General features: G+C 39.3%; 1 protein-coding gene across 5 annotated transcripts in view; it reads right to left on the reverse strand.

The window, feature by feature from the left end:
* PTPRG (protein tyrosine phosphatase receptor type G) overlaps nt 1-17,947 on the reverse strand; it is a 708,308-nt gene that overhangs the window by 282,826 nt on the left and 407,535 nt on the right. For all 5 annotated transcript variants that reach the window (XR_010412329.1, XM_064594267.1, XM_064594259.1 and 2 more), the window contains exon 3: nt 6,742-6,921. Coding sequence is in view for 4 of the 5 variants with exons in the window: in XM_064594267.1 (XP_064450337.1) it covers nt 6,742-6,921 (180 nt within the window). In the remaining variant the exon portion in view is untranslated. The remainder of the gene's footprint in view (nt 1-6,741; nt 6,922-17,947) is intronic.

A 17,947-nucleotide genomic window follows, 5' to 3' on the forward strand; every position in this document is an offset into this window, starting at 1 on the left:
GCACATAGTGAACAAATATATAAAGTGGGAAAACGGAAGTAAATGAATGCATGATGACAAATGTCTTTACTATTTGTCCTTGGTGTGGGAGGAAAGAACAAGTAGTGAAACACCAAAAGCCCTCCAAATAGTTAAAATTCATAGGAGCCCATGGCTTATTAACATACATCAGAAGCACCGTCTAAGTCTTAAATTCTGATCATTTAGCTAGAAGTTAAGGCTAGGAACAGCAAGATTATCTTGAAATGTTCTTGACGAATGCATTATCTTTTCATTCTACAAAAATGAAAGAAAGGGAAATAAGATGAAATCATATGAGAAGTGGCACCGCAGACAGTTATGGTTCCTCAGGAAGAAAAAGAGAGATGCTATCTGTCTTAAAAAGATATTTTAGACAACTTTCGAGAAGTGGGCTACATACAACTAACTTGCTCTATTGATTATGCTGGTTTGGATATATAGCACTCTCAGGGGGTTAAGACAGATATGAACATTAGAACTGTTTTATGGGAAAGTTACCGTCTGTATGTAATAGGCTGCTTTAAATATTAACTTTCTATATTCATATTTTAATATCCAAAAGACAGTCTATTTTACAGATAAGTGACCTGTAAATTTCCATCACAAAAAATAAATACTCTCTACTGAATTTATTTTCTGGAAGAACAAATTTCAAAAAAGGACTTTTGGAGAAAAAACATGTGTTGCTTAAAAATTTTAATGGAGAAGGAAAAGGAAGTTTTTTTCTTCATCTAGGTATCCAAGATAAATATAAAATGAAGAACTGAAACAAAGAAAGACCATGTGGCTTATGTGGTGTTTTTCTTTAATTAACCTTTTAATTTTTCTGGTAATTCTAGATTCCCGTGCAGTTGTAAGAGATAATACAATGGTCCTGTGTCCCCTTTGTCCAGTTCCTCAAAAAAAGTAACATGTGGCAAAACCATAGTTCAATGATATGCGTGTTTTGTATTTTAAAAAATTTTTTTGGACCAGCACCCAGCTAGCTCAGTCGGTAGAGCATGAGACTCTTAAAAATTTTTTTGGAATGCCAACAGTTTACTCAGAAGCAAATGTTATACTTTAATAATAATAAAACCATGAGAAGCATTGTGTTTTTCCTCTATTATATTAGAAGATACACAGAAAAACTATTTTTAAAAAATGGATTTACTTCAAAGTACAGGTTCTTATACCCACGAACATACACCCATAAAACTTGTCAAGGCTTTTAAAAAAGCACTTAAGTCCGGGGCTCACTTTTGGAGAAGGCTGCAACAGGGGTCAGGACCTGGGTATTTTTAAAAAGCTCTTCAGGGAGTTTGGATGTTTCCTTCTGGTTGACTCTCTGATTTTAGGTCGACTGGGGAACTTTGGGTTTTCTGGGCCAGGTTTCTGGAGTGTGGGGAGCTTTTCTTACAGATTTACTAGGAGTAGTGAAGAACTTGGCCTCTGATATTTGGGAGTCTGTCATGGGTCCTTTTTCCCCAGTGAAGAATTTCATTCTTTCTCTGCCTCTTCTTTGATTCTCAGCTTCTCCCCTGAGCCTGTACCGTGGGTCTTGGGCTCTGCAGCATTTGTCTTCCCACAGCTATACTGGGATCAGGACTGAATTGTGAATTCTCATTTGATTTCATCTAAAGTTATTTTCCTTTCTTTCATTTCTGTAGAATGAAAAGATAATGCATTGATGAATGCATTATCTGAATTGTGGAGGCTTTCCTGCGGCATGTTTTTGCATGCCACGAGTAGCAGCAAAGGGATTTCATCTTCGGACTTTTCTAGCACTTGGTGCTTTTCCTCTGCTGGCCACTTTCTCCTCACACTCTGAGGTCTCTTCCTTCCCCAGTTGAGGTCCTATAGGTCCATTTCATCTTCAGTTAGGGCTGATGATATGTGTGTTTTTCTAAGTTACCTATCAACACTATTCACTGGGGATATTATCAATCCTCACCCTTAATTTAGACACAGCACCCTGCACTATATGTATATTGTTGTTCAGTTGAATTTATATGATCCATACATAATAACAAAGCCACTGAATCTTCATTTCTCCAAAATACTGGAAAATTCATGAACTCCTTTAGCATTTTAAGAAGTACAGGATGAAAGAAGTTTCTAGGTCTGTGCTTATTAAAAAAAAAAAAAAGCGAAGAAAACGAAGAAAAAGGGTGATTTCTGCACCCAAGTTTCTATGCCATCATACATTGAAACTTAAGAGAACAGAAAATAATTCCATGTTCTTGTTTGAAATTGCATATACATGGTTGTCACTTTTTAGAAAAGTCCCAGAGAATCATCTTAGATTATCTGAGATATAGTCTATCTAGGATGATGTCACCAATTTATAGTAAGTACAATTTGAGAAGTAACGGGGATTTATTCTTGCTTCTCAGAAAGGTGTACTTCTGAAATTTCTGAGAGCGATGAGCTCACATTTGGATGGCTGTGCTCTAAAACTAGGCGCACACACTCACAGATACGCAACAAGTTGTGGATCACTCCAGGAAGTCAGCACAGTGACAGAGATTGATAATCAGCTCCTGGAAGACTAAGGTCATGAATCAACTTGCATTGGGTGAACCCCACACTCATCTAAAACCTGTCATTGGAGATACCAAGCTGAAAGCTGTCACTGAAACGTGTTATCTTTGCAGAAGGCTGTCAAGCGTTGCAAGTCAAGTAGAAATCCGCATCAGAGAGCCCAGCGAATTGCCTTTGGCAGGCTTCCGGAATGTGGCACTGAGATGGTACTCAGCTCCGCAATCTGATTACACCCAGTACGGCAACACTCCCGCCCACCACATTCAGATTGTCGGGGGGAGTCAATATTCCCATCACGGTTCTCCAAAGGATGCTCACATTGGAAATACAAAGAAGGACCACTGGTAAAGAAATTCTGAATTGTAACAATAAATGTACAATCTACATCGGAGACTAGAGGTAGGGGTGAAAAAGTGTGTACAGATAACCTTACCAGTCACACATATTTCCCGAGCAGCTACCCAGATGGATGACTCAAGTTACAGGAGAGGGTAGCCTGTGATGAGGCAAGAAGGAGAACTGATTATGAGAATATTACGAAGAAGAGCCTGAAGTCAGGAATCACAGTGCTGACTGAGTGAGAAGCAATTCTACGAACAAACCAGGGCAACCCAAAGCAATCAGCCTTGAATAATCTCAGATAAATGCTTATTTGGAGAAAGAAAATGGATCCTCCCAAAGTTGCACATGCAGCCACTTAGGTCAAAAGAAAAGGCAACTCTGGGGCGCCTGGGTGGCACAGCTGGTTGAGCACTGACTCTTGGTGTCAGCTCAGGTCTAATCTTAAGGTTGTGAGATCGAGCCCCATGTCCAGCTCCACATTCAAAGTAGAGTCTGCTTGGGTTTCTGTCTCCTTCTCCCTCTGTGCCACCCCCCCCACACACACCGCCCCGGGCTGTGGGGGCTCTATCTCTTTCTAAAATAAATAAATAAAATTTTTAAACAAACAAACAAAAAAGAAAAGCCAACTCTGTGACCCATAATAAGAATGAAACCAAAGGGCTGACAGTGAACTCATTTTAGCCCAGTGTGGGGGCTATGGCCAGCCCAGGCTCTTGAAAGGGATTACGAAGAGTGGTTTATAGTGACATCCTTGGTTACAAAGGGATCATTTCAAAAAAGAGAGAGAGAAAGAGAGTGAGCTTGTTTTAATGGGTTAGAGTTATAAGAGTTAAAAAATAAGATACAAAAAATATATTTAGTACCAATAAAAACCCAGGTAACACTAGGCAGAGATATAACACCCCTGTGTTTATTTTCAGATCAGACAGCGCAGGACAGCAAGGCGTTCTCTAATTCCATGGACAATCTGAAACTGATAATTGCACAATAGTGATTAAGAGGGAGGCAGCTCGGACGCCTGGGTGGCTCAGTTGGTTAAGCGACTGCCTTAGGCTCAGGTCATGATCCTGGGGTCCCGGGATCGAGTCCCGCATCGGGCTCCCTGCTCAGCAGGGAGTCTGCTTCTCCCACTCCGGCTCCCCCCTCTTGTGCTCTCTCTCTCTCTCAAATAAATAAATAAAATCTTAAAAAAAAAAAAAAGAGGGAGGCAGCTCTTTGTATTAGCAATGGTGAAAATACGATGCTCTGTATTAATAAATTTCAAAAGACAAGTGAGGTTGATGGGGGTAAAAAAAAAAGGCGGGAGAATCAAGTTGCTGGCCTGATTAAGGACAAGAACATGTTCCTCTGTGCCCTAATATAATAGGAAATATTAAAGTAAAAACTCAAGGAGGTAAGAATTTTACTTCCACTCATGCATTTGGCACAGAACTGTCCAACAGAACTTTTTGCAATGATAGAATGTACTCTGTCTGGCTGCCTCACTATGGTAACTGCTGGCCATACGTGGCTACCGAGCATTTGAAACGCGGCTAGTACAATACTACCCATGATCTACAGATTCAATGCAGTCCCTATCAAAATTCTAATGGCGTTTTTCACAGAAACAGTAAAAACAATCCTAAAATTCCTATAGAACCACAAAAGACCCTGAGTAGCCAAAAGAATCCTGAGAAAGAAAAATGAAGCTGCAGGCATTTCAAATTATGCCACGAAGCTATAGTAACAAAAACAGAGTGATACTGGCTAACAACAGACACAGACCAATGAACAGAATCCAAAGCCCAGAAATAAACCCACACATATACAATATACAATCAACCAATATTTGACATGAGAGCCAAGAACACTCAATGGGAAAGAACAGTCTGTCTCTTCAATAAATGGTGCTGGGAAAACTAAATATTCATGTGCAAAGGAACGAAGTTGGACTCCTACCTTACATCACTCACAAAAATTAACTTGAAATGAATTAAAGACTTAAATGTATGACCTGAAACCACAAAACTCCTAGAAGAAAACATGGGGTAAAATCTCCTAGACAAGGGTCTTAGCGATGATTTTTTGGACAGAACACCAAAAGCACAAGCAACACAAGCAAAATCAAACAAGTGAGACCACATTGAACTAAAAAGCTTCTTTCTCCACAGCAAAAGAAACAATTTAAAAAATGAAAAGGCAATCTATTGAATAGGAGAAAAAATTTGCAAACTATACATGTGATAAAGATTTTAATACCCAAAATATGTAAAGAACTCATGTAACGTAGTAGCAAAAAACAACAAAAACCCACTATAAAATCCAAAAAAACCCAAACCCAAACAACAACAACAAAACCCTAAATAACCCTGCTTAAAAGTTGGCAAAAGACCATAGGCATTTTTCCAAAGACACACAAATGGCCAATAGGTACATGGAAAGTGCTCAACGTCACTAACCATCAGGGAAATGCAAATCAAAACCACAATGAGATACCACCTCACACCTGTGAGGATGGCTACTATCAAGAAGACAAGAAATAAAAAGTATTGGTGAGGATGTGGAGAAAAGGGTGCCCTTGTACACTGTTGCTAGGAATGGAAATTGGTACAGCTCCTATAGAAAAGAGTATGGCAGCTCCTCAAAATACCAAAAAATACAACTACCATATGATCCCACAATTCTACTTCTGGGTGTGTATGCATAGGAAATGAAATCACTATCTTGAAGAGGTATCTGCACCCGCATGTTCCCTGTAGCATTATTCATAATAGCCAAGACATAGAAACAACCTGAGTGCCCATCAACTGATAACCAAAGAAAATACATATTGGAATATTATTCAGCCATAAAAAAGAAAGAAATCCTGTGCCATTTGTGACAACATGGGTGGCCCTAAAGGGCATTATACTCAAGTAAGTCAGACAAAGACAAACACTCATGTTCTCACTTATATATGGAATCTAAATTATAGAAACAAAGAGTAGAATGGTGGTTGCCAGGGGCTGAAGATGCAGTAAATGGGAAGATGTGATCAAAGGATATAAGGGTCCATTTTAAGAGAAGTAAGTTCTGGGGATGTAGATCATGGGGACTATAGTCAACAATACCTTATTCTTCAAAACTGCTAAGGAAGTATGTCTTAAATGTTCTCATCAAAAGAAACAAAGGAAGGAAGGGGGGAGGGAGGGAGGGAACTGAGGATGTGAAGTGATGGGAGTGTTAACTAACCTAATTATGATAATCACTTGGCAATATAAACATGTATCAAATCATCACATTGTATATATTAAACTTATATAATGTTAAATAAAAGTCAAGTGAACTTCCCCCCAAAAAAACTCCACAAAGATCTGAATGTGTATCCTCTGCTTTCAAACACTGCACGTAGACAACCTAACAAAGTCGGGGGGAAAAGCAAAAAAAGATATGTGGCTCTTACAACTGAGGGAGTGAACTTTAATCTTACTTACTTACTGACTTAATAGTTAAATTTAAATAGCCATGGGGCTAGTGGCCACCATAATGGGTAGAGCAGATTTCTGAAAGTCCATTCTATAAACATTTTACATATACGGATTCACTAAATCCTTACAACACTATGAGGCTGATATTATTTTATTATGCATCTTTATTGTATTTCTAAAACCTGAGGCACAGAGTGGTTAAGTAATTTGCCCCAAATCACACAGCTAGGGGAGCAAGTGGCTGGTTCTTGAAGCAATTTAGCTGATTCCAAAGTTCTCACTCAGCTGTATGTTCCTCATAACAACATGCACTACTTAAGGAGCAAATCATGGGTAAGGCAAATACTAGAGATATCCAAAAATATTCCACATTGATTATCTGCTGACTAGTAAAAAAATCACAGTCTACCTGTTTTCCCTGTGTTTTTCATCCAGGTTTTGTTAGAAGACTCATTGTCGAAGCCATCCAGCTGCAGCTCCTGGTACTCTTCGCCGACCCGTGCATGCTGGTCTAAAATGTCTATGGGAGACTGGTGACGGCCCTTGCAGCTGACACTAGACGTGACCCAGTGCGCAGGGCCATAGGCACCTGTTAAAAGAAAACACAACTTCAATCCTCATGCCCCAAGGGTTAGCAATGGAATGAACAGGACATAGGAAGCCAACCGCCGTATCTCTGAAGGTACATTTCCCCTCAGGTTCCCACTCCAAAGATGTTAGTCCGTTGAAAACTATGAATCCAAGCCATTTGCTTGATAGGGCGATAAGACTGAGGAAAAGACATGTTCCTTAAGATAGTTTCGCTTCTTGATTTGTAATCAAACATTTGCTACTTTATCTGTAATCAGATTAAGGAAGCTGAGCAGAAGGGCTGTCAGAGTTGTTCTCATCTTTAAAAAATCCTAAGTAAGTCTTCCAAAATAAGTAAAGCATTTATTCACAAGAAAACACCTTCCTCTGTTTGGCATGTTTTGCTATTACCAATGGTATACCAAACACAACTTTCTTATTAGCTCCTAAGAGTCTGTGAACTAGAAAAAGAAAAAAATTAAAAATTAAAGGCACCATAACACAGGATGAGAGTCATTACAAATAATGGGGCAATGAGGCAGGGTTTTCCTTTGGTTAATTGTGGAAGATTTTTCAGTTTGGCCAGAATTTGTAAATTTACGTATTCAGGCACTCACCTCTCCCCTTCTCTTTTTTCTTTTTTTTTTTTTTTTTAAAGATTTTATTTATTTATTTGACAGAGAGAGACACGGCGAGAGAGGGAACACAAGCAGGGGGAGTGGGAGAGGGAGAAGCAGGCCTCCCGCCGAGCAGGGAGCCTGATGTGGGGCTTGATCCCAGGACTCCGGGATCATGACCTGAGCTGAAGGCAGACGCTTTCGACTGAGCCACCCAGGGGCCCCACCTCTCCCCTTCTCAATCCCTCCCTGGCATAGGAGATGGAGGTATAAAGGTAAATGCAGACTGAATGCAGCTCTCATATAAATACAGGCTTTGGGGGGATATATGCTGCAAGACTAAAAGACAATGCAGCAGTGCAGAATCCTACTGGGTACGAAGTAGACACAGGCAGAGAAAACATACTACACCCGCGTGTCTGCACTACTTGGAAATGAAATAATCTGGGGGTGATGTCTATTAAGTTGATTACAAGCTCTGAGATTTTTCTGCACCCAGCCTTGAACCTTCTTGACATGACAAAGCAGAAGGGCCCGTTGAAAGGTAACATCCTTCACTAGAAAGATTAACATACATCTCTTTTTAAGAATTAGATATGAAATAAGTCTAAACGTTACAATTTTTAGGTTTCCTAATCAATAAAGTATAATGTGTATACATATGTATATGTACATATACATGGATTCCTAAGATTTACAGCTTTAAACTTCTTCACATATCAGACAGAAGAAGATGAATGGCCAAAGTGATCTGAAGAGACCAAACCACCACCAACCAGTATTTTCGTACCTCACTCTATACCTAGCCTTGTGTGATGGAGGAACAGAGACACAGAGTCTCCCTACTGCTGAATAAAAGCCCACACACCTGTGCCCAACCCACTGCCATGTTCACACAGGCCATGAATGTTCCCAACGCCCTAAGCCTATATAGTTCACAGCTGGTGTAAACAATGGTCCCATGAAAAAAGAGACAATCACAGAACACCTTTTCAGTCTCAGTAATGGAAGAAGCTTCAAGGCTACAAGAGCAATTGATGTGACCCCCTAAAAATGGTGCATATTCTTGCTATCTGGCAAATAACTTGGCCTGGGTCATTCTCCCTAATTCTCATCCCAAACAGTAGGATAAAAAGAGATTATCAGAAAGAACATGCTCACTGCTTGGCAAAGGTTTAGCAACCTCAGGGCACTTTTCAAAATCATTTACAAGTGTCATAAGGCTTCCTAGAAAAAGTTAACATCACCATTTTCTTGACTGTAAGACTCCTTACTAAAAGAAGAAACATCAAGGGCTTTTCACTCATGTTTCTTCACCTCTTGGTCAAATTCCCTAAGACTCTGATGAGTCATAAAGGAACAGAGTGTGCATTTGCATATATTCTAGCCAAACTTTATTTTCATCTTGCATCATTACATTTGAAGCAAAAAAGGAGGCGAAAGGGGACATAAGGAACGGCTCCAATTTTCCTGTCCATTCTTTAAATTTTCTTCCAGATAAATAAAGTGATTGTTGATGTGTCTCATGAGCCTCTATGTTCAAATTATGGAAACTAACGTTTTATCTTATTTTTTAAAAGATTTTATTTATTTATTTATTTTTAAAGATTTATTTATTTATTTGTCAGAGAGAGAATGAGTGCATGAACAGGGGGAGCGGCAGAAGCAGAGGGAGAAGCAGGCTCCCCACTGAGCAGGGAGGCCAATGCAGGACTTGATCCCAGGACCCCAGGATTATGACCTGAGCTGAAGGCAGATGATTAACCAACTGAGCCACCCAGGCGTCCCAAAATTTTATTTATTCATTTGACAGAGAGAGAGAGAGCACACAAGCAGGGGGAGCCACAGGCAAAGGGAAAGGGAGACACAGGCTCCCTGCTGAGTAGAGAGCCCCAGGGCTGAGCTCCATCCCAGGACCCTGGGATCATGACCTGAGCCGAAGGCAGATGCTTAACCAACTGAGCCACCAAGGCGCCCCTGGTAACTAGTGTTTTAATATCATGTGTGTGTGTGTGTGTGTGTGTGTGTGTGTGTGTGTGTTGAGTTTTAGAAACTCCCTAGTACGATAAAATTATACTCGATGGAAAAAAATGCACAGTAAAATAAATCCAAACATGTATGACTCCAAAGAAATAAGAATGCAAGCTGTCATTTGTAAAAACACAGACTCCTTATAATTGTCCTACTAATAAAGAAAAGTACTCTGCAACCTCTGAAAAGTACTTTCCATTCATATTATTTCTCAAAACCCTCTAGACATGGGTGAAATATAATTTAGCACTCTATAAAAATATAACCAGGGTTCGTACCAGTGGGATTCATTTATTCACTGGTAACAATCTGAAGATTTAAGCCGACTACATGCTTGCTTTCACACTTCTACCCAATGTACATTCAAGTGCAATTTTAATTGAAACTGATCTTCCACTTCAGATTTTAAATTAATTTTTCGTTGGAGTGCTTCATGCTCCAGACACCCTTGCCTTGCAAAAACCCCTATGTCATTAGTGGAGGAAATAGAACACTTTTCCAAGCTTCGAGGTATTGATTACCTATTCTCACATCGAAGCACCACTGCCATTCCACACTGTATAAATCTCTTCGGCGTTAAGACACTTTATAAAGTGCTGAGACTTATATCATTAATCATTTGCAGCTGTACAATCTCACAATATTGAACGCTTTGTTTTTCAGAAGTTTGAATAAATGCTTTTAAGTAAAAAACATGACACTAAATAAAGGCCATGGTTAACTTAAACCTAGTTTTGGGAAGAAAACCAATCAGCAAGAAGCCTTCCACCCTCAGGTACGACATAACCCATCTAAAATAAGAAGGAAAAGTCATTTGCACTTCAGTTTCCCCTTACTGACTCTTTCTTAGAATGAGCAGGATATGTGCAGTTGGTAGCCGGACCTATTTTCAACAGCTCACCAACTCTGACATGGCGACCTACCACACAAGGCTACCTTCTCAAAGTGGGCAGGGCGGAGCGGGAGGGTAGAAACCACAGGGCAGTTGGGCTGCCAAAAGTAATCTGCCATTCACCTGTTGAGAGTCTTGTGGCAACGAGATCTTAATGGAGACACACTGCGAACATATTTGCTGCAAGAGAATCTAACAGTGGCAGTGGAACCTCACTCAACCTGTGATGAAAAAATACTTTCTTTTTAATGAATTCCATGAGTGCATTTAAAATTCCTGCCTAAAGGTTTGATGTCATCGTAAATACACCCTTGTCAGGGAGGGCTTCCATGAGGCATACACAAGGGTCGTGCACCATCCTGGCAATGCGCACCTGTGTTTCTTGGGACGTCCTATCACTAATGTAATTTGTCGTCTATTCCTTAATTTAATGTCTGTCTTCCTCATTAGTTCATGACGCTCTGAGAATAGCTTCCTTCTCTGTGTTGTTCAGCATTATTCTTACACCTAGAGCAGGGCCCTACCTACAGGGCGCTGCTAGTACATATTTTTAGGCACAAATACATGAATTAGAAGACGAGATTAACGAGTTGCATAGTTGTGTCTTCTAATGACACTACAGTGCTATTTTGGATTTAATTTTATACTTTTATCTGCTGACTTCTTCCTAGTCTTCCCGACTCCCTTGGTCTCAAGAGTCAGGATGTCAACCTCCTTCCTTTCATCACTAATACGTTAAATTAGTCCGAATGTGGAGAAGGTAAAATAAGCTGCAGGTATATGATGTGCATGATGGAATCTGAGTGCAAATTTAACAAGCCCACCAAAGGCAATTACAGTTTTTTAAAGAAAGGAATGTGACAGAACTTCGCTTTTAACGCCTCTAGTGAAGCATGATTATTTTTAAGGCTCTCTTATTTTTTTCTATGCTTTAACAGAGTTCTCTATTGAAAGAAGGTCAGTTAAAGAGCAAAAACAGTCTTGTTAATCCGTTTATCACTGTAGACATTTAAATATGGAATTGACACCTGGCTCAGCACCAGGCACAGTGCTACGAAATGGGTGCCAGCAGGTGGAGCTGCCACAGTTCCCCTGGGGTTCCCCTGGACAACTGAAGCTGCTGGAGCCTCAGTCTGCTCATCTGTACAGTGGGAAAAATTAGTGGTATCACATCAAAGGGTAGTTTTGAGGATTACATGAGATAAGCAATGGAAAGTACTTTAAGAAGTGCCCAACAATGGGGCCCCTGGGTGGTTCAGTTGGTTAAGCATCTGCCTTCAGCTCAGGTCATGATCTTGGGGTCCTGGGATGGAGCCCCACGTTGGGCTCTCTGCTCGGCAGGGAGTCTGCTCCCTCTCCCTCCGTTCTCTCTCTCTCTCTCAAATTAATAAATAAAATATTAAAAAAAAAAAGTGCCCAACAATGAAAACTTGGTAAATGGTGGGTGCTCCTATTGCCACTGCTCTTGTGTCATAAAAAGATGTCGTAGGCCCTCAAGAACTTGACTATCTACTGGAGGAAACAAATATGCAGTCCAATCAGGGGCTAGGGGTTAAGGGCTAAGGCAGGTGGATGCAAGTATTTTGTGATACACAAAGGGGGGGGCCTCACCTCCCCAAGGGCAGGATTTTGAAGGTGACACTTCAGGGGAGTCACTCCTTGAAATGCTAAGAAGTGTATTGGGCTCTGGTGCTTCCCATTTTGGAGGACGAGGGTCAAAAGTACAGTTGATCCTCCGGGAAGAGGAGCTTAATCCCAGCACCAGCTGGACTTAGTGCCTAGCTTTCAAAGAACAGAAAAGGCAAAGGGAAAAAGAGCAACGTCACAGTGGAGAAGGTAATCCCACCTTAACCAGGTGGTGAAGGTTACCATCACCTGTGATGCCACAGACCATGATGCACATCTTGATAGATGTGGTAAAAAGGGTGCATCACCTCTGTGGGGTTCTTTCTAAAAATCCATAGCCTCTGTCTAATCATAAGGAAAACATCAAACAAACCCAAACTGAGGAACATTCTATGAAAACATTTGGCTGATAATCCTCAAAAATGTCAAGGTCATGAACAACCAGGAAAGACTGAAAATTTGTCACAGAACAAAGAAGACTAAGGAGTGGTCAAAAACAAAACAAAACAAAACAAAACTACATGGTGGTATTCTAGACTTGAGTAGCAGAACCAAACATGGAAATGAGTGGGAAAACTCATGAGCTCTGAATGAAGTTGAGTCAGTTAATAGTAATACACCCATGTTTATTTCCTGGTTGTTCTTTGTCTATGGGGTCATTTTCCTGTGGTTACTCCAACAAGATGAAGAAATATTTACGAAACTGCTCAGAAGTCAAATAAATATCCAGATTTTATTGGATGTACTGTTATATATTTGGGGGCAGGTCTATGACCTAACAGATAAAGGTGATGGGCACTGGTTTATAGATAATGCTGGGATTGTTGTCCTAAGCTCTTTGCATGAATTTCCACTGAGTAAAACCAAAAGAAGAGAGAGACTGACTTGAAGAAAACACACCAAGCGTGTGGGTGATATTTCATTATTTAACGTTATATAAAAACATTATAAAGTTGGAGAAATTCACCTTTAAAAACTATAGTTAAAGAAGAACACTATTAGCTTAATTTATGGCTCATTTGTGCATTAAAAGAACCCTACTTCTACCTCTCTGGTGTACCATTAACAAGTCACTGTATTTTTCTCATTTTGAGATGCTACAATTCAGTAGACTAGCATCAGGAAGACATATTTCTACAGTAAAGTGAATAAATCACACAACTGGAGTTTAATTCCAACTGTCCTATTTAAGGCAGACAGAATTCCCCACATGAAAATAATAGCAAATACTGTAAATCTGGGCTCACATCTGAGATCCCACTTTAAATTCAGTGTCTCTTTAAGGCAGATTTAACCCAAAGAATTTGATGGACATACATAAATTTTGGACCAAAAGTAAGTTATCGCATTCAAAGAAAATTCAAATAAAAATCTGAGAGAAAAATCTAATTTTGACCCCCACTTCCAGCAATATTATTTGAAAAGCCCAATATGAAGAGATATAAATATAGCAATAAGACTTTTAAACAATTTAAGTAACAATCTCATTTAGTTACAGTTCATTATTAATACCTGACTTGAGAAAGAGATAAAATTGCTACTTTTAGAGCATATAAATCATACTTTTACCTAAAAGTGAGGAATTTCAAATATCTATCTAGGATTTGTGTTCCAAACAATGATTTCTTTAAATACCTAAGAGATTCTTTGCAGAAAATAAGCATACACCTTGAATTTATTTTACCATAATACGGTTTCTGTTCACTAATGAAAAGCCATTAAAACTAATGAATTCTGTCTAAATCTAATTAAAAACAAAACTAATATACCTGTTATGTGCTGTTTCTAGTCAAATATGCTTATTAATGCCTCCCTCAAGGAACTTATATTAAAAGTATTACCTGAATCCAGGCTTATTACCCTGCATCTTGTTGTCTACTTTTAACCAACAGCAACAATCCAAAAATATTAGTATTCATTGTTTTACCTAATATTATAATTAATGCTTTTTCCCCCAAATCTAAAACACATCTTAAAACTATTCCATTTTTTAATTAAAAAGCTTTATGGGATTTAGCTTGCGATTCTTTTGCATTCTCCACTACCAGGAACTTAATTACTTTTTGTGCATTTATTGCCGTATATATAAAAAAAGGAAAAAGTGCTAAAAAGCATTCATATTGCTGATCTCTGGTGTTTTCATTTTTTATGCATGCATAATTATGAAGTTGTTCGATGTTATTCATAGTAATATTCTAATTTTTAAGCCAGTTAAGAAAATGTAAATTTTCCTTCCCGATAATAAAAGAGTTGGGCAAATTTTTTGTTTTTAAATTTTAGGTATAAAAACTTCATTCCACCATTTCATATCAATGGTGTGTTTTTAAGGTAATATCAATAACTAACCATAACACCAGAAATACTAACAGACAGTAACACCAGACATGGGAACTACTTTATACTTTTTTTAATACCAACTATTATTCATTTAATTTCACAGGATCTCTATTTTAGGACTAGCTGTTAAAACTAGAGAACAGCACAATCTCTAAATTGAAGGTCCCTGATTCTAATCCTGATGCTGAAGATCTCCCTGGAACCTATTATATTGTCCTTAATAATGAGAGTATTACAGGGCATCTGGGTGGCTCAGTCAGTTAAGCCTCTGCCTTCGGCTCAGGTCACAATCCCAGGGTCCTGGGATTGAGCTGTCAATGGGCTCCCTGCTCAGCTGGGAGCCTACTTTTCCTTCTCCTTCTGCTGCTCCCCCTGCTTGTGTATTCCCACTCTCTCTCTCTCCCTCTCTCTCCCTGTCTAATAAAGTCTTAAAAAAAAAAAAATGAGGGTATTGCATAGAGTAAGGATGCCAGTAATGACTACCTGGGAGTTCTGAGCCACAGATCTCAGGCTGAGTAGAGGCTCAAAAGGATTGGGTGATTGATTAGTGATGTCTGCATGAGTATGTGACAGCAGTAAAACAGGCACTATGCAGGCATGCAATTCACAGACTAGAGGATTCTGGTCCTTCAAAGACAAAGTCTGTAATGATGCATGTTTAGACGTACCTGGGATATAAAAAGTTGTATCTTTCACATGGAATCTACCCTCATCCAAACATGCAGTCAAAATTCCTACTAATAATTGAGATGGTTTATTCACTCAAAATCTAACAAATATTGTTTAAAGTTGGGCCAACTTCATTTTTGCTTCTTGTAGATACAACAAAGAATTGGTTACAAAACGCATCTGAGCTATTAACTACACCACCAACAACAAATCCACCAAACATCTCAAGTGTTTATAAGCTATAGGTAAATTTGCTCCAGACCTGAAGCTTTCAACCTTCAGATCAACTATGTCTTCAAGCAATCAACACTCTTCACATGACAAAGATCCACTCTTTTAGAATTCTGACTGCCTTCCACAAAATTTAATATAAACATCCAAGGACGAAAATGGCCATGTGGCAGAGTGGAAAGAGCACTGGGTAATGAAACTAGCCTTTTGACTTCTAGATCAAAGATGGCCGATAAGTTCTAACTGACGTGTTAACTCCAATTGACTGTATGATTACTTATCAGTAAAGACCAGATCAGTTAGCAATGCTTGTCAAGAGCACCAGAGAGGTAGGTGGTGACAGTCTTGCCACAAAATTGCTCTTTTCATTCCAGTCTCAACTCTGGAAGGCAGACTTGGATGTGGCAGTGGTCAAGTCTTACAGTGATTCAATTTCCTCACACACAAAATATAAGATGGTATCTGATTATCGCTAAAACTTGTAAGAGTTCTAAATTCAGAAGAACGCTTTCTGTAACACCTGGAAGAATGAACTAGGCATATAAAATGTTTGTTAATAGCCTAGCCAACATTCACCCTTACTGAATACATTTCTCACTGAATACATACCACAGAGATGTGATGAGTAATAAATAAGTTACTACATATAAAGCACGTCCCACAGTACTAGGCACATAGTATCTGTTCAATAAACCTGAATATGTATACTTTCTTCTGGAAACCACATTCAAACCCTAAATTCTGGAAAGCCTGACCCTGTTTCTGGCTCTGGAAATAATGTCTGATTGGTATTTGGCCATCAGTTTAATTTCATCCTCCTTAACAAGTAATTGGCTTGGGAAAGGGTGTTAACCCAGGACTAAGCCAATTAGCACATGGAATTTCCCTGATCAGAGGGAATGTTTTAGGTTGGTATGACTCAAAACAAGACTCCAGGAAGAAGTTGCTGCGGCTGAGGTCAAAGAGGTTGCTGCCTGTGTTCTCCTTTAGGATTTTGATGGATTCCTGTCTCACATGTTGGTCTTTCATCCATTTTTCAGTCTATTTTTGTGTGTGGTGTAAGGAAATGGTCCAGTTTCATTCTTCTGCATGAGGCTGTCCAATTTTCCCAAAACCATCTGTTGAAGAGACAGTCTTTTTTCCATTGGACATTCTCTCCTGCTTTGTCGAAGTTTAGTTGACCATAGAGTTGAGGGTCCATTTCTGGGCTCTCTCATTGATCTGTGTGTCTGTTTTTGTGCCAGTACCATACTGTCTTGATGATGACAGCTTTGTAATAGAGCTGGAAGTCCGGAATTGTGATGCTGCCAGCTTTGCTTTTCTTTTTCAACATTCCTCTGGCTATTCGGGGTCTTTTCTGGTTCCATACAAATTTTAGGATTATTTGTTCCATTGCTTTGAAAAAAGCTGATGGTATTTTGATAGGAATTGGACTGAATGTGTAGACTGCTCTAGGTAGCATTGACATCTTCAGAATATTTGTTCTTCCAATCCATGAGCATGGAACGTTTTTCCATTTCTTTGTGTCTTCCTCAATTTCTTTCATGAGTATTTTATAGTTTTCTGAGTATAGATTCTTTGCCTGTTTAGATTTATTCCTAGGTATCTTATGGTTTTGGGTGCAATTGTAAATGGGATCGACTCCTTAATTTCTCTTTCTTCTGTCTTGTTGTTGGTGTATAGGAATGCCACTGATTTCTGTGCATTGATTTTATATCCTGCCACTTTACTGAATTTCTGTATGAGTGCTAGCAGTTTTGGGGTGGAGTCTTTTGGGTTTTCCACATAAAGTATCCTATCATCTGCAAAGAGTGAGAGTTTGACTTCTTCTTTGCCAATTCGGGTGCCTTTTACTTCTTTTTGTTGTCTGATTGCTGTGGCTAGGACTTCTAATACCATGTTGAATAGCAAAGGAAGCAAGGGCAAAAATAAACTATTGGGACTTCATCAAGATAAAAAGCCTTTGCAGAGCAAAGGAAACAGTCAACAAAACCAAAAGACAACTGACAGAATGGAAGAAGATATTTGCAAATGACATATCAGATAAAGGGCTAGTATCCAAAATCTATAAAGAACTCATCAAACTCAACACCCAAGGAACAAAGAATCCAATCAAGAAATGGGCAGAAGACATGAACAGACATTTTCCCAAAGAAGACATCCAAATGGCCAACAGACACATGAAAAAGTGCTCAAAATCGCTCGGCATCAGGGAAATCCAAATCAAAACCTCAATGAGATACCACCTCACACCAGTCAGAATGGCTAAAATTAACAAGTCAGGAAACGACAGATGTTGGCGAGGATGTGGAGAAAAGGGAACCCTCCTACACTGTTGGTGGGAATGCAAGCTGGTGCAGCCACCCAGGAAAACAGTATGAAGGTTCCTCAAAAAGTTGAAAATAGAGCTACCCTATGACCCAGTAATTGCACTACTGGGTATTTACCCCAAAGATACAAATGTAGGGATCCGAAGGGGTATGTGCACCCCGATGTTTACAGCAGCAATGTCCACAATAGCCAAACTATGGAAAGAGCCAAGATGTCCATCGACAGACGAATGGATAAAGAAGATGTGGTATATATATACAATGGAATATTATGCAGCCATCAGAAAAAAAAAAAACAAACCCACGAAATCT

Source organism: Mirounga angustirostris, unplaced genomic scaffold (assembly GCF_029215605.1).
Source record: "Mirounga angustirostris isolate CCGP_5_RB_7025 unplaced genomic scaffold, mMirAng1.0.hap1 SCAF_1, whole genome shotgun sequence".
In the NCBI taxonomy this organism is placed as follows: Eukaryota; Metazoa; Chordata; class Mammalia; order Carnivora; family Phocidae; genus Mirounga; species Mirounga angustirostris.